Source organism: Leptopilina heterotoma, unplaced genomic scaffold (genome assembly GCF_015476425.1).
Source record: "Leptopilina heterotoma isolate Lh14 unplaced genomic scaffold, ASM1547642v1 Lhet_275, whole genome shotgun sequence".
Lineage (NCBI taxonomy): Eukaryota > Metazoa > Arthropoda > Insecta > Hymenoptera > Figitidae > Leptopilina > Leptopilina heterotoma.
Window position 1 is genome coordinate 2,126,695 of NW_025110983.1, and position 24,420 is coordinate 2,151,114.

Below are 24,420 nucleotides of genomic sequence, written 5' to 3' on the forward strand. Positions count from 1 at the left end.
GAGCTCTTGGATTTTCTACAGATTTTAGTGTTTTAGAGGCTAAGTATTATGAAATCTACTATTATTGACTGTCGGTAAAGTAGGTATCGGTATTGAATGTAGGTAATCTGTATTTAAATAGAGATGACAATAAAATTAACCACAATAGACTAATAGTAACGTAAATTTCTTTCTATTAGAGGCTAAATATTAGAAATTCTACAGTTATTGATCGTCGGTAAGGTAGGTATCGGAATTAAATACAGCGAATCTGTATTTAAAGAGAGAAAACCGTGAAATTAGTCCCAATCAACGAATAGTAATGTAGATTCTGTCCTTAGAGGCCAAGTATTATGAATTCTACTATTATTGACTGTCGGTAAAGTAGGTATCGGTATTAAATGCAGATAATCTGCATTCAAATAGAGATAACAAGAAATTTACTACAATAGGCGAATAGTAAAGTAAGTTTATATCTGTTAGAGGCTAAATATTAAAAATTCAACAGTTATTGACTGTCGGTATGGTAGGTATCGGTATTTGAAATAGAATTTGAAAAGTGGTAGCAGCGAAATGAACTATTATTGGCAAATAGCTAGTTTTTTGTCTATTAGGGGCCGAGTATTATAAATTTTACAGTTATAGATTGTCGGTAAGGTAGGTATCGGAATTAAATGCAACGAAACTGTATTTAAATACAGAAAACAGTGAAATTAAGCACAATTGACGAAAGTAAGGTAGTTTTTCTGCCTTTTGGAAGACAAGTATTATGAATTCTGCTATTATTTACTGTCGATAAGGTAGGTATCGGTAAAAAATGTATCAATTTTTTTATTTTAAGATAAATAATAATAAAATTAACTATCATCTACTTTTAGTAAGACTTATTTCTGTAGTAAATTTAATATTTCTATTTTTTTCGAGGTTATAATTTTAAAATCTCTGTAAAACTAAAAAATTAAATCAATTTCTTGAAAAAAAAATTTAATAAATACGTATAGAAAGAATTATATATGTAATTACATACAAAAGAATTGGGATCACCCAAGAATTGTCTCAAAAATAGTTACTCTAAATTTTTGGGAAAATTTTAGGTACATAATAAAAATTCTGCAGAAAAATTCTTATTTACACTTATAGTACAATAAATAAAAAATACGTAAATCAAATCATTTAGAAATTAAATCATTCTTGGTGGAATTTCTTTTTTTGGCAATCAATATAAAAGTACCTGGTAGTTGTGTAAACAAAGCCTTAGCAACAACGTTTACCTCATTGTGCACTTAATTTCCTCTTCAATGTGATATTTTTCGAAACTTCTTATTTATTTTGCTACAATTGAATATAAATTCACTCAAAAAAATGTCACTTCAGTTAATTGAAACAATTTTTTTTTATAATTGAAAAAGAGAATAATTCACAATTAAAATGTGACTTTGTTATTTTGTGATATGTGACTCACAAGTTGACTATAGTCAAGTTGAAGCTACAGAAACATTGAGATATACGTATTTACATATACATATAAAATTGAAAATGTTGTTAGTCTCAATGAATTCCTCGTGGGAGAAACATCTTTATCAACAAACAAAATTTCCCGCGATTTTTCATTCAATGTGAAACTTTCGAATCTTGTTCTTTTTAACTTTAATTCCCATTAGGTAATAAATTTTTTTAGTTTTTAATTTATAATTTTTTAAATTGTCTTTAAAAATAGACAATTTTTTTAATTTAAAAATATAAATTTAAAAAGTGTTTAAAGAAAAAAATAATTATATTTTAAAAAAATTATTTTTCAGAAGATTTTTCTTTTTCAAATAAAAAATGGATGAAAAAACAATTGATTCAATTTTTGCGGGATCTTTAAAATCCTTGCCGCCAGTCAGTTCGAAAATTGTCCGTATTTTTACGAGTTCAACATTTACTGGTAATAATAATAATTAATATAATTTATTGACTAGTCATTTTTAAATTTTGTATTGAAAAAAAAATTGTTTCTTATTTTTTTCACAGATACGACAATGGAGAGAAATACATTGATGGCACAGTGTTATCCAAAATTAAAGGATTATTGTCGAGAAAAACATGGTCTGGAGTTTCAGGTGGGGAATTAGTTTGTAAAAAATTTGCATTATTTTATTATTAATTTGCAATAATTAGAAAATTTTTAATTTATAGTAATTATAATCCTAAATTTTCTTTTTATGAAAAAAATATTGTTTGATTTAAACAAATAATACTAATTTAATAATTTTAATTCATTATTTAATAAATAAATAAAAATTTAAATATAAATTAAAAAAATATATGATTTTAAATTAAAAAATATATATTATTTTAAATTAAAAAAATATATAATTTAAAATTTTTTAAAAATAATTTAAAAAATAAAGATAAAATAAATAAATTACATAATTTAATTCAAATTATTTCTTCATTTTTATTATTATTTTGTAATTAACTTTTATTAAACAGCAAATATTTATTATTACTATTATTATTATTATTATTATTATTATTATTATTATTATTATTATTCATATAATTATTATTTTCTTTTTATTTAATAAAAATAAGCTAATTTAATTATAATTGGAAATAATTGTCTAAAAAATAGTTTTGCGTGTTTAAAACAATATTAAGTCGAAAAAAAGTTTGTCGCAATTTATATCAATTAGAACTTAATTGAAATAAAAGAAATGTAAATAAAACAAAATAAAAAATTTAAATAGAACAAAAATATTCACGGAAATATTTCTCCTGTTAATTAGTTTGTAATATATAGATATGAATTAAAAAAAATTATGGTTCAAATGACCTACAGTTGAACTTTTGACATTCAATAGTTATCGCTATATGTATAGGCACTGACAATAAATTGATTTTTGATGGTGCCAGGTACCAAAGAATTCTAAAGTAATAACTACATATACATATTGCAAATAACTTTTATGATACTCATTCAAACTTACAAGAAATTGGGTCAATTAAGGAGAAAAAAATTATTTTTGATTAGCAGTAGATTTTACTCTATAATTTAAAACAATAAAAAAAAATTTTAGTAAAACAAAATTAATTTTTTAATTAGAAAATGAAAAAATAAAAATTAAATGTTGAAATTCTTTCAAAGCAGAATTTATTTTTCTTCACAATATAATTTAATATATAAATATTAAATATTAATATTTATTAGTATTAAATATTACTGTTAAATAAACTAGTATTAAACTAGTAAATATTAATATTTACTAGTTAGAAAAATGAATAAAAAAAAATAAATTTAAATTCTTTTCTAAGGTTGTGGACATGAGATGGGGGGTTCGAGATGAAGCGACTGATGATCATATGACAACAGAATTATGCATGAGAGAAATTGAAAATTGTCAACGATTATCAATGGGTCCAAATTTTGTGGTAAAAGGAAAAAAATTCTATTTTTTATTTAAAAAAAAAAAAAAAAAAAAATTCAAACTATTTTTTACTGAAAAAATTAAAAGACAATAAAAATATTCCCAAACAAAAGTTCATTACAAAATTTTATTGAACTCAAAAATTAAATAAAATCATTTAAAAGTAAAACTTGATTACAAATTTTTTTTTAAATTATAAAAAAAATTTTCAAATTAAAAAATCAGGAGCAGTAAAAAAATTGCAAAAGAAAAATTATTTTTCAGGTTTTTTTGGGTCAAAAATATGGTTACAGACCAATTCCTACTTATGTTCTGAGTTCAGAATTGGAAATGTTGAGGACAGAATTGGACAGTCAGGGAATGGACGTTATTGTTTTGGACACTTGGTATAAAAAGGACAGCAATGCAGTTCCCCCCACCAGCATTTTACAACCGATATCTTCAATTTTGAAAAATTTCAACAATAAAGTACTATTAACATTCTAATTAAATTTTTCTTGTAGAATTTCTTTGTATTTTTTTTAAATAATGGAGTTTTTATTAAAATTTTAAAAATAATTGAAGTTTATCAACAACTTTCCTTCAAGTTTTTAAAATAATCGCGTGTTTGTTAATAATTAAAATACATTTAATTATTGAATTTTATTAGAATTTTTAGAAAATATTAATTGAATTCTTATGAAAAATTTTATAACAAAATAAATTGAAAAAAATTGAATACTTTCGTGAAATTTTATAGAAGATAATTAAATTTTTGCAAAGAATTTTACCATTTACAAATGCAATTGAATTTTATTGAAGAATTTATTTAAATTCTAGAAAATAATAAAATTGATTTGAAATTATTTTATAACGAATTAAAAAAAAATTGAATTCTTTCGTAAAATTGTTTTGAATATAATAGAATTGTTGCAAAGAATTTTACTATTTATAAATATACTTGAATTATTTCGCGAAGGATTTCAAAAATTTTAGAAAATAATTCAATTATTTCGAAAAATATTATTAAAAATAAAAAGAAAATTTAATTCTTTCATAAAATGTTATTCAAATTTAGAGAATTCCAAAATTACAACAAGAGGATCAGGCAATTTGGTGGGATACAATGTGTAAAATGCAAAAATTATTTCGAAAAGGAGCGCAGTCACTTTACAATAATGGAAAATTTGACAAGGACACAATGCACAATTATTTCATGTCTGGTTGGGAAAATATTTTTTATATTTTCACTCGCTTACTAATTATAATAATAATAATAATAATAAATTGATAAAGTGGCTATTTATTGTTTTAGGGTAATAATGGGTACTTTATTGCCCTAGGGCAATAATGGACACTTTATTACCCTAGGGCAATAATGGTCACTTTATTACCCTAGGGCAATAATGGGCACTTTATTGACTGAGATGCATAAAAAAATTATTATTGAAGTAAAATTTTTCTTTTCTTTTTTAGTAACCGAACGTGAGGTAATCAACGGAGTATTGAATGTAAAAAATACAAAAAATCACTGTTTGGCATATGTTCGTTACATCAATAATATTAATTTGCAAAATTTACGAAAAGCTGGATTATTCCTGGACATTCTAAATAGAAGTTTAGATAATGAGGCATCGAAATTGTTGGCGGATCTCAGAGACGTTCGATTATCAGATAAAATCGAAAGCGTAAATTTACAAAGGTTATCAAGTTTTTAGTTACGAAAAAATAGTTTTTTAATAATAATAATAAAAATTTTTTTATCCCCACATAACCTCAGGGCCCCAGGTAGATATCTGAGATGCAAATTTCCCACTTCCCACGTTAAACAAAAAAAAGCAAAGAAAAAAAAAATTTTTTTTTTAAATAATAATAATGATAATAATAATAACAATAAGAATAACAATAATAATTATAATTTTTAGATATACAGTAGAATGGATTGGACGCGAGGGTTTAGACACGGAAACGCACGGAGAATATCTCCAACATTTTATTACCCATTTTTATCGAAATATGGTAAAACTTATCGACAGAGCAATGCGAAAGGAAGACAGTTCCGCTCAGGGACAAATAATTACCGAAATCTTACAACATTTGCACGCTTGCAATAATTCCGTAAAGGTAATTAAGACAAAAAATTTCTCTCCTTTTTAAAAATTTACCCATTTTTTTGCCTTCAATGAAAAACTAAAAAAAACATTTATTTATCAACGGATTTTACTTTTTTATCGGTGAAACGTAAAATAAGTATTACCGGTAATTTTGAATAGATAGAAATTGAAAATATCGACAGAAATCTACTTTATCATTGGCATCAGTTGCCGTGGCCGCAGTCGATAATAAAGGAAAGTGCTACCAACTGTCGATAAAGAAGTTTTTGATTAAAATTATTTATCACTAAATGACCAGACTTAACGCCACTCTAGTATTTTTAAATGTAATTCCTATAGTCCCCTACCAGGCTATTGAATTGTGGTTTTATGTCGATAAGAATAAACTGAGAAGGCAGAGGTTTAATGTTCTATATTTTTTTTGTTTCGATAAAAAGGTATTTTATGGTCGCGAGGATAATTTGGAGAAAATTAAAGCCTACATGCTGAATAATGAGGAGAAACCATTGGTTTTATATGGTGAGGGCGGTTGTGGGAAGACATCTCTTTTGGCAAAAAGTGCTGGACTATCGAGTAGTTCATGGCTCTTGGGCAAGAAGCCAATAAGTATTATTCGATTTTTGGGTACAACACCCGACAGTAGTGCGCTGACGCCTACATTAATTTCCATTTGCCAACAGGTAAAGGATAGTTGGGGTACTTTTGGTATACGATAACACTCATCGCATACCTTAATTGTAATAATTATAGTGTACCCTAATAATGATGGTATACCGTAATTATTAACGTAATAATTAATGATATACCGAAATTACTACCGTAATAATGATGGTATACTGTAATTATTACCGTAATCATTATGGTATCAACGTAATAATGATGGTATACTGTAATTATTACCGTCATAATGATGGTATACTGTAATTATTACCGTCATAATGATGGTATACAGTAATTATTACCGTCATAATGATGGTATACTGTAATTATTACCGTCGTAGTGATGGTATACAGTAATTATTACCGTCATGATGGTATACAGTAATTATGATGTAGTTACCCACGGTATATAATAAAAGTAGTCATAATTACCGTACACCGTAATAATCACCAAATACCGTCATACTCATGGTATACCGTGATTATTACTAATCGCAAATCTAAATAATCTAAAAAACATTCCGTTTGCAGATATCCTATAATTTTATGCTTCCGTTTGAGGACATTCCTGACGATCTTGTACCATTGACAGCACATTTTAAGTATCTATTAACACTAGCAACTGCGGAGCAACCAATCTTATTGTTCTTGGATAGTGTCGATCAATTGACGGGAACGCAGGGAAATAAATTATCCTGGCTACCGACTCGTCTTCCTACAAATTGTAAGGTAAGTTTTCCAACCAGAAAAAGAATGACCGAAAGAAGAACAAAGACCAACGTTGCAAATTTTAGGGTGCAATGATGATTCGCTTGCCGATTGGGGTCCTGGTACCTTATTTAATAATTAATTCTATTAATTAGTGGCGTGAAGCGCAATATCTGTGATTCAAAACAGTATTTCTCTTGAGGACCCTATTTATACTATTGTTACGTCTAAAAATTCCCAGTTCCCCGATTTAACTAAATTAATAATTTGTAATGATATGATTTTTAATTGCTACGGAATTCGCTCGCCGGATGGGGTCCGAGTCCGGGTGTAATAAATAAATTAAAGTGTAAACAATAATGAATTTAAAGGAGTGTTACACGGATAAAAATCTGATACCCTTATACCCGTTTTGGTAGTGGATCCCCTCCTTCCTACTTATTGTTCAAGTAGTGAGGTGAGAATCTCTACTGTTTGGAAATAGTGGATTTTAAGGTTTTGGAATTGTTGTGTAGCTGCTAATGAAGTTAAACAAATTTAGAAAATAATGAGAATATATTATAACTTCTAAACCCTGATACAATTATCTAAATTTCCCTTATTTACTTTATCTTAAAGATTACAATCTTTATCTTCTTTTAAGTATGTGATTCTACACAATATCTATTTTCTGATGCGTAATGTGTTTATGTGCATGTATTGTATTTTAGTGTGTAAAACAACTTAGCTCACCATTGTCATATATATTTATATATTTTCTTTAAGTTTTATTTCCTTTAGTTAATTTCCTTTGTGTTTTAACGCGCTTGCACTTTATTTAATATTTCACTTTTCATTTCTTACTTTTGTCACTTTATTTTATAACCATTTATTTATTCACTTATTTTATTACTTCATCTTTATTTTGTGGTCTATTATTCAGACCTTCAATTTAATTAAACAAACAAGAGCTTCTGCATATATGAATGTCTCTCTTTCTTAATTTGCTACCATCTTCTTTATGCTGATGATGTTAAACTCTACCTTCCAATTTCTAATGTTAAGTCATGTCAACTTTTGCAAGATAATGTAGAAAATTTCTATAATTGGTGTAAAAATAATAAATTAAAATTGAACATTGGTAAATGCAAAGTAGTGACATTTGTGAGAGGGAAATCAATTATTCCATATCAGTACTCTATTGAGTGTCATGTCCTTGAAAGGGTAAATAAAATCAAAGATCTTGGTGTAACTTTTTTACCTAATTTATCCTTTAATGATCATATTAGTAATATTGTTGACAGCGCTAGTAAAACCCTTGTATTCTTAATTAGGTCATGTAAACAGTTTAAAAAAATCTCAACTATAAAAATTCTCTTCCAAACATTCGTAATATCGAAATTCATTCATGCGTCTGTTATCTGATCTCCGAACTTTCTCAAGTATTGTGAGGCAATTGAATATTGCCATAAACAATTTAAAAAATTTTTAGCTTGGAAAGTGGATAAAGTTTATCCTCCTAGAGGAACTCTGTTATTGGTTTTTATCGTTGGGCTTGGTTTTCTTCTAATAAATAAATAAAAATAAAATAAGAGGAGGGTATTTTTTTGTTTCCATAACCCCCCATCTGGAGAATCATCACCTTAGTTTTATTTGCATTAATTGTTAGGATGTTTTCATCGCAATATTCTCGAAGAGCTTTAATGATTTTTTTCATTTCTACTATGTTATCTTCTAACATTACTGTATTATCTGCGTAAGCTAGAATTAATATTACCTTGAAATAATTTATCAATACCCCCCGAACCCCTTTACCTATTAAGTATTGTTTTATGTCGGCTATATATTAAAAATGACCGGACTTAATGTTTTTCCGTGTAACCTCATTTGGATCCGAATACAATTATTAAGTTGCCCATGGAATCTAGTTGTTGATGGCTCCAAAGTTTGTCAATACACCCAAATCCCTGCGAAGATGATTCTTAACCCAAATAATCCTTCCCCCAAGAGAAAGTTTTTAAACTAAAATTTCAATTCCAATTTGCAGATGATCCTATCTTGCGCCGCCGAGGAGTCGAATCCAGTAATTTCCCGTGACTATCATCTTCTCAGGAGAATGATCGACACCGAGGAATGCTTCATCGAAGTAACAGCACTAGGTGAAGATTTAGCAATGGACGTCATAAGGTACACAACTATACCACTAACCAATAAACCCGACTTCTAATCTTTTTTCCTCTCTCCAAAAAAAAACAGAATGTGGATGAAAACAGCCCATCGTGATCTAAACAATTACCAATGGCGTCTAGTAGCGAATGCAATATCAAAATGTTCGTTGCCAATTTTTGTGAAATTGGTATTCGCGGAAATATGCCGTTGGCGTAGTTATACAAAACCGGCGGATACACATTTAGCGAGTACAGTGATGGACAGTATAATGATGCTCTTCGAGAGAATTGAGAAGCAGCATGGAAAAATTTTGGTATTTCACGCTCTCGCTTATATAACGGCGGCAAAATCGGGACTCTCTGAATCCGAATTAGAGGATTTAATATCGCTTGATGATAAAGTATTGGATGATGTTTATCAATATCATTTACCACCTGTGCGTAGGATACCGCCATTATTGTGGACGAGAATTCGCAATGATTTGCCGAATTATCTAAGTGAACGTGAGGCAGACGGTGTTAGTGTATTGAATTGGTATCATCGTCAATTTCGCGATACGGCAAAGGAGAGATATTTCAAGAATATGAATTTGGCTACGTATTTTCATTCGATGATTGCCGATTATTATTTGGGTATTTGGGGTGGCGGACGACCCAAACCGTTCAAGTATACCGAAATTCAGCGTCATCGGTAAGTTGAAAGGTTTTATGATTTTTGAGTCTTGAAACGTAAATCCTGTTATAGGAATCATGAGTATGGAACGACAATGCAGATTTTAGCCACTTTCATAGCTCTCTTTAGGCAAAACCGATATTCCCTTTCAGGGAACTTTAATTTTAGTACTTTACCCGAGGGCCCCAATGCGAAATCTCAAACATTCGATTTCACTAACGAAAACCTTTTAAATTACTCTTGAATTGCTTCCCTAGTAAAGATAATTCATGAACGGTTGAAAAACTCATTACAGGAACCGTTTACCGACAATTACCAACACAATTCACAAACCTGCCGTCTAACGGAAACCCAAATTTCGATTCTATTAACAAATCCTTTAAAAATTAAATTCTAATATTTTCCCAGCTGAGAATAACTCAAGAACGTTGGGAAAATCCCGTTACAGGAATCGTTTATCGACAGTTACCGACATTTCAGTTTTTACTAATGAGAATATCGTCAACGTCCCAAAATTATCGCTAATTACAATTTCAATACTCAAAAGTCGATAAAACAGTAAATCACTCCCACTGCACGACAGTTATCTACTTTACCGACATGTTATAATTCTTAGATTCAATTTAACCGATAAAGAAGGAGTTGCCGACAGAAAAGTTCCAGAGCAACCATTGGCATTTTATTCCAAAGAGGGAACCATTTCACGATATAATTTAAGAAAGGTGAAAATTTAATTTTCCCAACTAAAAGTAGAACACTTACTAATATACTTTTACTTGTATGATGTTTAATTGCTAACAAAATAATTTATTTTCAGTTCGGTGAACTACCCTATCATTTAGTGAGGGCACATAGATTTAAGGATCTTTTTGAAAATGTTTTATTCAATTACGAGTGGCTACACGCAAAATTAAGTTCATGTCCATTGCAGGCTGTGCTATCAGATTTTGAGGACGCGTGCAATAATATTGATGATCAAAATTTAGTCAGGTAAAAAGAATTTATTGAAATTTAGACATTTTTTGGTTTTTTATCATTAGTGGCATGTGTAGAATTCTTTCTTACCGATAGTTGGTAATATTGGAGATATTACCTAATATTAGAGACTAATTATCGACAATATTGATAATAAAGGATTCTACTAATGACGATTGTCGATAAGTAGGGAATAATTTATTATCGACTAGTGCAGAACCCTTTATTACCGATAGCGGTCGATAATGGGATCTGCATTATCGACAATGTCGGTACAACAGGTTTCTACCGAAAATACAGTCGACAAGTGTAGAATCCTTTACCGGTGGTTACCCATATTAGGGTCTACAGTACCGATAATCAAGGACTCTACATTACCAACAATGTCGATAAAACAGATCTCTATCATTAATACAATGCAAATTATGAACTTTTAATGGGAAATGTTTGTTAATTTCAATAATAATTTTGTTATTAAACAAAAGGGAACTGATGTTAGTTGCCGATGCATTGAGACTTGGTGGGGCAATTTTGGGTAATCATCCCGATATGCTTGCACCGCAATTAGTGGGGAGACTTTTACCGGAAATCGGTAATAATGTTAATGTGAGAATGTTATTGAAGGCTTGTGATGCAGATGGCGTTAAGGATTGTTCCCTGTTACCCCTGTATCATTGTCTTCATACCCCAGGTGGTCCTCTAAAGGTAGAATTTATTTATAAATACTATTTTTTACTAATATTAATATTTTTAATTAAAAAATTTTATTTAACCTATTAAGAATTATTAAATTACGTTGAGCCTAAGCTAATAAAAATTACTACTCGGGGGTTTTTGGGGTCACTGATTACGAATCTGAAGGCATATTTCAAAAATTCAAAATGGCGGATCCAATATGGCGGACGATTTTTTTAATTTGTTCAAATTTACTTGAAATTCGTTACTCGGGGGTTTTTGGGGTCGCTGATTACGAATTTGAGGTCAGATTTCAAAAATTCAAAATGGCGGATCCAATATGACGAATTATTTTTTAATTTGCTCAAATTTGCTGGAAATTCGTTACTCAGGGGTTTTTGGGGTCGCTGATTACGAATGTGAGGTCAGATTTCAAAAATTAAAAATGGCGGATCCAATATGGCGGATGATTTTTAATTTGCTTAAATTTACTTGAAATTCGTTACTCGGGGGTTTTTGGGGTCGCTGATTACGAATCTGAAGTCAGTTTTCAAAAATTCAAAAGGGCCGATCCAATATGACGAAGGATTTTTTAATTTGCTCAAATTTGCTGGAAATTCATTACTTGGGAGTTAATTCAATAATAAATTTATTATTAATATTAAAATAATAGTTAATTGATTACTTTTAAGTAATTTTTGTTTTAAAATTTCTTAAAATTAATAAATTAATAAAATTTACAGTATTCATTGGAAGGACATCAATTTGCGGTTTTTGGTTTTTGTTTAACGTCTGATTATCGATACGTGGTATCGATTTCAAATAGATTTATCACTTGGGATTTAAGTACGAGTGATATGACGAGGGATGTTAATCCTGGTGTCGAAGGAATTATGCAACAATTGGTATTGAGTCCTGATAATCGATATGCCGCTTCTTTTACTAACAACAATCAGGTTATTAATTTAAAAATTAATAATATTTATAAACAAATTTTTTAATTAGTAAAAAGAATTGTAACATTTATAGATAGTTGCTTAATTAATTAACTAATAACACTAATTGCATAATTAGTTAATAATTAATTACAATATTTATAAACTGATTGCAATGTTTATTAACAAATTGCAATATTTATAAACAAATTGCTGTATTTATAAACTAGTTGCAATATTTATAAACAAATTGAATTGTTTTTTAAATAATTGCAATATTCATAAACAAATTGCAATATTTATAAACAAATTGCAGTATTTATAAACCAGTAACAATATTTATAAACAAATTGCAGTTATTATTAAATAATTGCAATATTTGTAAACTAATTGCAATTTTTTTTATTAATTGCATAATTCGTTAACTAATTACAATATTTACAGACTGCAATGATTAATACTTGCATAAATAATTAACAAACTGAAATATTTTATTAATTATTTGAATTATTAATTAACTAACAAATTTTTTTCCAAAAAATAATACATTTTTCTTCGTTTATAGTAAAAATTGTTATGTAACTTTTTTCTAAATTTTAGACGGTTGCTTTAAATACATTGACAAGTGAATTTGTAATTATTGACAATCCACTACCAAACGATGAACCAGTCAGTGGAATTTATCTTATGAATCAATTTGTATTTATTTTTGGTAAAAGTGCTTGGTGTAGATTTGATTTAAGAGGCAATTTATTGGCAAATTTTACAAGTCCCGAGGACACAAATCAATGGTCCATTTTGGGTAAATATAAACAGTACCTTATTATTTAATTATTAATATTTTTCTCGTTAATTAAGAGCCTATACTAAAATAATAAAAAGGGTAAAATTATAGAAGAACTAATTTATTATGTATTATAGTTAAAATTTAGCAAATATTAACATTTTGGAAAGCTAAATTCTTACTGAAAATATAATTTTGAAGGCGCAATGTGATTGGTTTGTGTGCGTTAGGTGGGAGAGGGTTACAAAGAGGGGAGAGAAAAGCACCAAATGGTGGGGGGACGCTTCTCTTAATTTTGTGCCTGCCTCTATTTTAACATATTAATTTTAATGAATTTAATTATTTATAATTTTAATGTAATTTAATTATTTATCATTTCCATCAAATTTTTTTTTAATTTTTTAAAGAAATTGAGTACACGACATTGGACGAGTACCGAATTATTTTCTGGACCGGAAATCTTGACGATCCACTAATGTTGTTGCACACTTACAGAAAAAAGGGAACACTGGAATCTTTTCATTATCACAGGTGTGAAAAATTTATTTCTCTATGCAAATAAAAAAAGAATTTTTCTTTTCAATTAATAATTTCGATTTTTGTTTTTTGCATTTTCCGTTCTTTTAGTGCAATGGTTATGACAAATGACAAAAAAACACTTTATGCATGTACAACAAAGGAAAATTATCGAGTGACAAAATATTTCATTGAAGAAACATCATCGTATTGGGAAAAAATTTCAGACATGCCACGAACAAATAATGATGAAATTGAATATATTTTACAATTGAAATTAGACAAGGAGGAGGAAATTCTTTTGGCAACAACTGGAAATGGATTTGTCGTTTGGTTTTTGGAGAGTAAAAGTGACGCTCATGTTCTTTCATTGCCAAATGGTGTGCGTAATATTCGAACAAAAATGATGAATTCAAGTTCAATTATGATTAGTGGAACGAAAAATTACGCTGTCGCTGGTGTCAGGTGAAAAGAAATTTTATTTATACAAAAATTGAAACGAAAATCAAAATTCCAATTTGAATTATATAAAGATTAATTAATTTTCTTTATTATTAATTAATATTATTAATTAATTTAAACACAAGATTTAATTAAGTACGAAATTCGTATTTTAAAGGAAAATTTGTAATTATTCTATTTTTTTAATATTGAAAAAAGTTTTCGTCAGATAAAATGGTGGTTCAATCTCTCCACTTGAGAATGCCAAGGTCGCCACCAGGTGGCAGAAGAAATTCCAGGAAAGAACTAAACTGCCATCTAGCGGTGACCTTGGCGTTCGCAGGTGGAGAGTTTCTTTCCAAATTTTTGTTTAAAAACCCGACTATTTTTCATTCTTTTTTACAATGAAATAATCTGATAATAATTAATAATAATAATTTAATCTTTAACAACTTTTACTATTTTTCTTTTTCTTTTTTTCTTTTTTTCTTTCACTGAAAAATAGAAAAAATTTGTACGTTTGGAGTTTGGAGACAACTGAATTGGTGAAAATATTAGACGCTCATTTCGCGAGAATTATTCAATTGGAAGCGTTGACAATTGGCAATTGGAATAGTGTGATTACTTCAAGTATCGACAGAAGCGTTAAAGTTTGGAATATTAACAATATTTTCGAGCAAGTTCACGTTATTGATAGACACGAATTGCAAATCGATTCCATAAGGTTCGACTATTTACTTATTTGTTTAATTAATATTAAATATTATTTATAAAAATATATTATAATATTATAATATTGTATATTATAATATTATAATATTATATATTATAATATTATTATTTGTTTATCAATTATTATTATTAATAATAATTAATATTAATTAAAATTATTAATAAAAATGATTATATTAAAAAAATGAGAATGTAATTAAAGAAATTCTTTGAAAGAATTCAATTATTCTCAATATTTTAATACAATTTCTTGAAAATCAGTTTAGCGGAGCATTGTAATTTGGCAGTGACTGTAACGAGGGGCTGCGTTGGAATTTGGGATCTACAATCGGGAAGATTAATTTCCAAATTAGCGGATAGTCCACTTGGGGCAATTGTTACACACGCAATTATCACTCCGGATGGAAGGCAAATTAATTAATTATTATTAACAATTCATTCATTCATAAAAAAAAATCTCGAAAAATTTTATTTATATCTAGGTATTTAAAAGTTATTAGTTTATCATTTTATTTTTGCAAAAAAATTCGCAATTTTTGAAAAATTGCTTTTCTAATTTTACGATTGTGATAAAATTTTAATTTTCTATTATGAAAATTTGGGTAAACTCTTTTTCAAATTTTTTACCGACTGTAACAGGGTGTCTAGCAAGGATTGAGAAAATAATTCCCTGACTCTTTCCTGACTTTTTACTCATTTTATTTCTGCTTTCTTGGGACAAAAAAATGGTAACTGACATATTTAACAATAAATTAATATCAAACGATAATCAAAAAAATTTTAAATTATTAAAAATTTTCAAATATTCGAAAACCCGAATTTCTTAAAATTCAACATTTTTTCTTCTGTTTTATGGCATTTAGCTTCATTATTTTTGTGCTCTTTAAAAACACTTTATTTATTTAATAATTTAAACCCTATGGCAAAAAATTTAAAATTATTCAAAAATTTAAAAAATTTAAAAACCCGAATTTCTTAAAATTCAACATTTTTTTTTCTTTTTTATGGCATTTAGCTTCATTATTTTTGTGCTTTTGGAAAATACTTTACTTATTTAATAGTCTCGACTCTTTGGTAAAAAATCTAAAATTATCAAAAATTCGAAAAAATTCAAAAATCCGAATTTCTTAAAATTCAACATTTTTTCCTCTCTTTTATGGGATTTAGCTTCATTATTTTTGTGCTCCTGGAAAATACTTTACTTGTTTAATAGTCTCGACTCTTTGGTAAAAAATCTAAAATTATCAAAAATTCGAAAAAATTCAAAAATCCAAAATTTCTTAAAATTCAACATTTTTTCCTCTCTTTTATGGGATTTAGCTTCATTATTTTTGTGCTTTTGGAAAATACTTTACTTATTAAATTGTCTCGACTCTTTGGTAAAAAATCTAAAATTATGGAAAATTAGCAAAAATTCAAAAACCCGAATTTCTTAAAATTCAACATTTTTTTTTCTTTTTTATGGCATTTAGCTTCATTATTTTTGTCCTTTTGGAAAATACTTTACTTATTTAATAGTCTCCACCCTTTGGTAAAAAATCTAAAATTATGGAAAATTTTCAAAAATTCAAAAACCCTAATTTCTTAAAATTCAACATTTTTTTTTCTTTTTTATGGCATTTAGCTTCATTATTTTTGTCCTTTTGGAAAATACTTTACTTATTTAATAGTCTCCACCCTTTGGTAAAAAATCTAAAATTATGGAAAATTAGCAAAAATTCAAAAAACCGAATTTCTTAAAATTCAATATTTTTTCTTCTTTTTTATGGCATTTAGCTTCATTATTTTTGTGCTCTTTAAAAACATTTTATTTATTTAATAATTTAAACGCTTTGGCAAAAAATTTAAAATTATTAAAAATTTTCAAAAATTCGAAAACCCGAATTTCTTAAAATTCAACATTTTTTCTTTTATTTTATGGCATTTAACTTCATTATTTTTGGGCTCTTTAAAAACACTTTATTTATTTAATAATAAATTGTTTTTAATTTTTAAATTTTGTGGTAAATTTTTGTTTTTTATTGTAGGTACATTGTTTCAACGGAATCGGGAAATGTTTTAATTTGGAATCGAATTACTGAACAAGTATTATTTAAAGACGAGCAAACGTGTGTGAGACAATTGTCATTTATTGAAGAGGCTACGAAATTTATTGCCGTTTCACGTCCAACTAATTTACCCGGTGTTGAAAGTACAAAAACAACGGCCACTCTTGTCACAAGAAATATTCCAGGTGTGAATTTTGAAATTTTATAATTTACAAGGAGATAAAAAATTATTTGGAAAAAAGAAAAAATTTTTCTAAAATCAAATTTTGTCGTAAAAATAAATTAAAAAATTTAAGAAAAAAAAATTAATAAAATTCGTCGCAAGAATTAAATTATTTTATGATGTTTTTGTAAAAAATTCTCGAAATTTCTATTAGTTTCCTAAATAATAAAATTGATAGCGATAAATTCAATTATTTTATTAAATAGTAAAATTCATCGCAAGAATTCAATTATTTTTAATACAATTTTAATAAAATTATTCTTTTAAATTATCACAGAATAATTTAAAAGAAGTCAATTATTTTTATAAATAATAAAATTTTTCACAGGATTTAAATTATTTTTTATACAATTTTTGAATGGAGTCCTCGAAAAATGTAATAATTAACATAATGTTAAATAAAGAAAACATTGTCAAATCTATTTTCAGACGGAACACAAGTTTTCAGTTTCGAGTACATTGTACGAAGTCAAACGGGAATTCCATTTCGTCAAGTTTCAGTGACATCGGACGGGGCATTTTTTGTTGTTCCAGCCGCCGACAAAGGGAGTCGTGATTGTATAATTGTTTATAGCGCAAAAAACGGAACATTAATTAATAAAATACAAGTCAAACTTCCAGGATTTAAAGTAATTTGTTTTTTTTTTACAAATTTATAATTAAGACAAAAGCAAAAATAATATTTTTCTATTATTATTCGTTATTAATTCTTTTTCCTAATTTCACACAAATACCTATTTTTCAAAGTAATTTTTAACTTAAAAATTCCATAGAATGAAATTTTAAATAATGCCTTTTTTTAAATATTATATTGATAATAAAAAAAAGAGATGTAAGAATTTTTTTTTTCAAAAGGATATTGTCAGCATTGTTCCAATGCCAAATAAATCACAATGGGTGGGAATAATCGGTTCAGATAAAGGAAGTATAATGGACATTGGGAAGAAGAAAATTATTCGAACAATTCCAAAATGGAGTGGAAATATAAGCAAGGATGGAAAATATACTTTATACGCTCCCTCGAGGTATATAATTAAAAAAAAATAAAAAAAAAAATAAAATTTACATAATTTTAAATCATTAAGTTAACAAAAGAAAAAGTTTAGTAAAATTATTACAATATTGAAATGAAAGTTTTCTTATTTTTTCAGAGGTGGGTTGGAACTGATTGAATTAAAAAAGGGGTCAACTGTAAAAACTTATATTTCAAAAGTCGCCGAGGGAGTTTTCACTGTAATTTCAATGTTTAATCGAACCGACGAATATGTTCTTTATTATCACAGTGGACGAAAAACAATTCGAGTTTTCAGGTACGAATACAAAATTTAATTAATTTTACCTAATTACAGGTCTCGAATTTTAAAAAAATTTTATTCACATTCTTTTTAAATTGTTTGAATTTTTTAATATTATATTGAATTGAAAAATTTACGAATAATTGAAATTTACTAAAATTGAAATAGTAAATAAATGGATTTCAGAATTATTTTATGTAAACTTTCTATTTTTTTTAATAATTGAATAAAAATTAATTGAGTTCGACAAGCATTTTAGTTAAATATTTCTAAAATAATTGAATTTTATAAGAGATGCGTTTACAAATTTTATAAATAATTAAATTTCAAAATGTTTTAAATTCAGATTTTAGAAAAATAAAAATTTTGAATATAATATAAAATTTCGAAGAAGTTAATTTTTTGAAAAATTTGTATTCAAATTGAATTCTCAATTAACTTTTTCAAAAATTATTATTAATAGTGAAAAAAAAGAGAAGAAGTTTGCTATTTAGGAAAATAATTGAATTTTTGCTAAGGAATTTATTAAAATTTTTGAAAATAAATGAATTGTTTCGAATTTTATTAAAATTGTTGATAAATTGTATTCTAATAAATTTTATAAACATTTTGGAAAATAATTGAATTCCTTCGAGAAATTTTACAAAAAATATCAGAAAATAATTGAATTTTTACGAATAAAATTAAAATAATTGATTTCTTTCGAAAGTCTTTTTTTTGGAAATTGTATTTCAAATACATAATTTAATTCCTGTGGAAATTTTAATATTTATGAAAATAATTGAATTTTTGGAACGAATTTTTTTAAATAATTGAAATCATATGAAGAATTTTATTGTTTATAAAAATAATTGAATTCTTGCAATGAATTTTATTTCATTTTTTTAAATAATAGAATTGCTGTAAAAAGTTTTATTATTTCTAAAAATATTTGAATTCTTGCAACAAATTTTATTAAATTTTTTAAAATAATTAAAATCCTGCGAAGAATTTTATTTATGAAAATAATTGAATTCAAGCAATGAATTTTTGTAAATTATTGAATTACTGTGTAAAATTATATTATTCGTAAAAATAATTGAATTCTTTCAACGAATTTTATTAAATTTTTTTTAATAATTGAAATCCTGTGAAAAATGTTATAATTTGTAAAAATAATTGAATTCCTGCAATGAATTTTATTAAATTTTTTTAAATAATTGAATTCCTGTGGGAAAATTTTATTATTTTTAAAAATAATTGAATTCTTGCGAAGAATTTCATTAAAATTTTTGGAAATAATTGAATTCTCGCGATAAATTTTATTTATGAAAATAATTGAATTCAAGCAATGAATTTTTGTAAATAATTGAATTTCTATGAAAAATTGTATTGTTATTTGTAAAAATTAAAATTTTAAATTTTTTGTAAGAATTCTTGAAACGAATTTTATTAAATTTTTTGTAAATAATAAATTAAAATCCTGAAGAACTTTATTATTATCAAAATTTTATTATTTTTAAAAATAATTTAATTCTTGCGAAGAATTTCATTAAAATTTTTGGAAATAATTGAAATCTCGCGATGAATTTTATTTATAAAAATAATTGAATTAAATTAATGAACTTTTGTAAATAATTGAATTTCTGTGAAAAATTTTATTATTAAATTTGTAAAAATAATTCAATTCTTGAATCGAATTATATTAAATTTTTTGTAAATAATAAATTTAAATCCTGAAAAATTTTATTATTATCAAAATAATTGAATCCCTGCAAAGAATTTTATTAATAATTGAATATTTAGAAATAATTGAATTTTTTTAAAATCATTTTATGTAAATTCAAAAGTAATTTCAATTATTTTGAATAATTTATTATTAAATATTATTAAAAATAATTGAACTCTTGCGATGAATTTTATCAATTATGAAAATAATTTAATTCTTGTAAACAAATCTTATTAAAAATTTCAGGGAAGAATTAAATTTCTTTTAAAGAATTTTTTGGAAATATTTTAAATAAATGATTTCTTTCGAAAACTTTTCTTAATAGTTCTATAATTCAAATCATTGAATTCCAATTCATCATTTTTATTAATCTAATTTAATTTTTGCTTTGAATTTTATTAATTTTTTTCTAAAATAATTGAAGTTTTTCAGTAATTTTATTAAAATAATACCTAGATATTGAAAATATTTTAATTTCAGCGAAGAATTTCATTACTTGTAAAAATAATTGAATTCTCGAGAAAGATTTTCCAAAAATATTTGCAAATAATTGAATTAATTCAAAGAATTTTATTAAAATTTTGTAGAATAATTTCTTTTTATTTAAACTATTATCTTATTTTAAGATAGTGCAAATTTTTAAAAAACAAAAGAAAAAAGTAGCTTTTACTGTCACAAATTTTTAAAAAAAAGTATCTAAATATTAGCTAATTGTAAAAAAATAGTAAATAGAGTTTAGTAGTTAAATGCAAAGAAATCTGAAATTGAAATGTTGATAAAAATATTATATTACAAAATATCGAGTAAAAAGCGAAAACAAAATTTTTGTTTTGCCCCAGAGACAGAGATTCATAACGTTAAAAAAAAGGAGTTGCATATAAATAGAAAAATACTTCTTTCACCAATAGTCAACATTTTTCTTCTCCTTTGACAAAAACAACCAAATATTATTACAGATCATCAGATTGTGAAATGATAGCAAATTATCGCGTTCAAGCTGAATTAAGTGCAATCGACAGCACTTACGATGGAAAAAGTATTGTTTTGGGTACAGTCGATGGTTGTGTATCAGTTTTGGCGATTGCCGATCCAAAAAAGCCCGAAATGAAGGATTATCTCAAAAATTTACCCTCACGCGATGAAACGGCAAGTATTTTTCCCTTTTTATCAAATAAAAAAAAGATTTTCTATATTTTTCCGAAAACAAAACAAACAAAAAATAATTCCGGGCATGAAAAAAAGTTAGGTTATGTTTGTCATTTGCGATCATTTTCGCACATATTGAAATTGCCAACAATCGAAAAAAAAATAAGGATGTAAATTATTATCTAAATTATATTAATTCTATTATCTTGGGGGTTAATATAATGAAAAAAACACTCACCTTTCTGTTTATTGTTGAAAAAAAACTGCCGCCGCAATGAATGAATGTGAATTTGATATTTTTCTTTCGTCACATGGCAAATAATTGTTTGTTTCCTTTTTGTCGTTGTTGAACTTAAAAGAAATATTCTAAGCAATATTTAAAAACTATGAAAGAAAATTACTTGATTATTAAAATGATAAATAAAAATACACGTTCTTGTTGGTTAAATGGCAACAACATAAATGAAGTTTTTGGCGTGTGTGTCGAACATGTCTGCCAACTTGAGTGTGACTCTGACATGAATGAAAAGTGGGTGTGTCACATTGCGCGCGCAAACTATTGGCAACACTGACTACGCGGGAATCTTTCAAACTTTAAATATCATTTTTAATAATAATTAATTATTTTTTACTATAAAAAAAATAAAATACCTCTTAGAATTTATATTTAAATGAACAGCAATTAATAGAATAATATTTTTAAAAAAATTAAGAGAATAATAATTAAAAAAAATTTTTTTTTAAATTAAAAGAAAATTAAATAATATTGAAAAGAATTTCTATTTGTTTTGAAACAAAAATAGTTTTTTTTTTAATTTTAGCGATCCTTTTCCCGTTGGTTTCGTCGTGTCCCACCAGTGGGACTTTTGCCGATAACGAAATTTTCCTGCCTCATACGAAGGATCGCTAGAAATAAAAATAACACTAATGATGAAATGGAGTTGTGAGAATTAGTTGTTTTTTTCTTAATTAACTTAATTTTTGAAAAATAAATAATTATCATTACAGTGGAAGAAAAAAATGGAGAAGAAACGAGCTGCGATAAAATTTAAGGCGGCCGCAAGAATTGCAACCGTTACTAATGATTTACATAATTTTCTACGCTATGGAAATGCAATTGACGACAATTAACAGGGCTAACAAGAAAAAAATTCCTTATTATTACAATTACCTAATATTTTTTTCTTAATTAAAAATGAAAAATAATTTTCTCTTTGCAGTAGAAAAATTATAATTAAAGAAATTAAATTGAAATTATTTTTTTTTAAATATTTAGTTACAGAGACTCGAACCTATGATATTTTTTTAATAGAAAAAACGATTCCTTTAACCACGAGGCTAGTCTTACAAAGTAAATTTTAATTAAATATAATTCAAGAACATTTTATGATTGAAGTAACTAAATTAAAATATAATTAAAGAAATTAAATTAAAATTAAATAAATGCAATTAAAGAATTTAGATTAAAATTACAAATTAAATTTTTAAAAGATTAAAATTATAATTAAGAAAATTAATTAAAAATAAAATAATTTGATAATAATTTAATAAAAATTAAATTTAAATTATAATTAAAGAAATTAAATTTAAAAAATAAAAATTATAACTAAAAAAATTGAATTAAAATAATTTAATAACGATAATTAGTTATTATAATTATTAAATTATTCAATGAATAGTCAATTTCAATAATTATTCGATTAATTAACTCAGAATTAACGCTAATTGAGAAATATTTTAATTAATGATTATTTTACTATTTACTTGATTACTTTTTGACAAAAAAAAATTCAATTTCTTTAACTAAATGGTTAATTTAAATAAGTATAAATTATCTATATTAATTCTCTAATTATTTTTCATATTTATCTTGTAATTAAAAATGCAATGTAAAATACAATATTATAAAATTTTAAATTATTGTTATATAGAAGAAAAAAATAAATATAAAAAAGTCTATTAAAAGTTATTGATTACTTTTTTGTCCTTTAAATCATATCCAAATTGAAATTACTTTTTAGTTCTTTTTAATCATATCTAAATTAAAATTACTTATTGTTTTTTTTTAATCATATCGGAATTAAAATCTATCATTAGAAATTCTTATATTTTTTAGAATCATATCGGAATCGTAAACAGTCAAAAATCAAGTGAGAAAAATCTATCAATAGAAATTTCTTTTTTTAGTATCATATCGGAATCATAAACAGTCAAAAATCAAGTGAGAAAAATCCATCAATAGAAATTCTTCTTTGTTTTTTTTCTTGGGAATCATATCGGAATTAAAATCTATCAATAGAAATTATTCTATTTTTTAGAATCATATAGGAATCGTAAACAGTCAAAAATTAAGTGAGAAAAATCTATCAATAGAAATTTCTTTTTTTAGTATCATATCGGAATCATAAACAGTCAAAAATCAAGTGAGAAAAATCCATCAATAGAAATTCTTCTTTTTTTTTCTTGAGAATCGTATTGGAATCGAAATCAATTTCTTGTGATTTTGTCGTGAATCGTATCGAAATTAAAATTTAATTTCCAGTATTTTTTAAAATCGTATCAGAATCAAAATAAATTTCCAGTGATTTTATTTTTACTCCCATTGGAATTAAACTTTACTTCCACTCTTCTTTGAAATCATATTGGAATCAAAATTTCTGTCCAAAATTCTGTTCAAAATCATATCAAAATGAAAATTCATTTCTAGTCTTCCTTCAAATCAAAACGAAATCAAAAATCACTTTTTTTTAAAATCTCTCCAAATTCTCTTCATTAAATATTTTGAACCTGTAAAATAGATAAAAAGAAATTAAAAATGTTATATTAAAATAAAAACAAAAATCGTTGTAACGATTATGGAATTTATATTACATTTATTCTGTCTTTTGATGTACTTTTTTTTTTAACTTTTTCTCCCACTCTTTCTCTCTCTCGCTCTCTCTCTTTTTCTTTTTTTTCTATCTATCTATTTCTTTCTTTCTTTCACTCTCACGCTCTTTCTCTCTTTTTTCTTTTTCATAAGTCTCTCGTGATAAACACGAAGCGACTTCACTTCTCATCATCATCAAGAAAAAAAAATCTCGGTACACAATTTTCTTTTATTTTGCTTAACATTCCTTTACCTATTTTTTTTTTTGTTTTTTTTTTTTTTTTGTTTAAAAGAAAAAGAAAAATTGTCCGGCGACTCAAAACGTTTTCTCTCGAATTAAAAAATTTGTTCTTTAGTTATTTTATTTTTTTCACGTTTTAATTTTCTTGACAATTTTTTTTTC

The 24,420-nt window shown here is 25.7% G+C and overlaps 2 protein-coding genes across 2 annotated transcripts in view; one reads left to right on the forward strand and one right to left on the reverse strand.

The window, feature by feature from the left end:
- The window catches only part of LOC122503910 (transformation/transcription domain-associated protein), a 38,918-nt gene extending 17,282 nt beyond the window's left edge, over positions 1-21,636 (reverse strand). The window contains exon 1 of the mRNA XM_043614681.1: positions 21,387-21,636. The gene's annotated coding sequence lies outside the window, so the exon portion shown is untranslated. The remainder of the gene's footprint in view (positions 1-21,386) is intronic.
- LOC122503911 (NACHT and WD repeat domain-containing protein 2) lies at positions 1,216-22,583 on the forward strand. The gene is made up of 27 exons (XM_043614682.1): positions 1,216-1,640; positions 1,779-1,906; positions 1,993-2,081; positions 3,277-3,393; positions 3,654-3,857; positions 4,447-4,591; positions 4,845-5,070; positions 5,294-5,492; positions 5,920-6,162; positions 6,674-6,871; positions 8,877-9,016; positions 9,086-9,688; positions 10,287-10,392; positions 10,488-10,660; positions 11,131-11,350; positions 12,064-12,276; positions 12,856-13,057; positions 13,447-13,570; positions 13,667-14,020; positions 14,502-14,720; positions 14,990-15,136; positions 16,756-16,961; positions 17,429-17,628; positions 17,855-18,024; positions 18,151-18,309; positions 20,959-21,148; positions 22,157-22,583. Exons 2-27 carry the CDS (start codon positions 1,804-1,806, stop codon positions 22,277-22,279), a joined length of 5,073 nt encoding a protein of 1,690 aa, XP_043470617.1. The 5' UTR covers positions 1,216-1,640; positions 1,779-1,803; the 3' UTR covers positions 22,280-22,583.
- The last annotated feature ends 1,837 nt before the right edge of the window (positions 22,584-24,420 follow it).

What these genes read in the sequence shown, in the direction of transcription:
- LOC122503911 (XM_043614682.1), top strand. Translation starts at nt 1,804, where the DNA reads ATGGATGAAAAAACAATTGATTCAATTTTTGCGGGATCTTTAAAATCC. An exon ending in AACATGGTCTGGAGTTTCAG is followed by an intron (nt 2,082 to 3,276) that starts GTGGGGAATTAG and finishes TTCTTTTCTAAG; the next exon opens with GTTGTGGACATGAGATGGGG. An exon ending in AAAACAATTCGAGTTTTCAG is followed by an intron (nt 18,310 to 20,958) that starts GTACGAATACAA and finishes ATATTATTACAG; the next exon opens with ATCATCAGATTGTGAAATGA.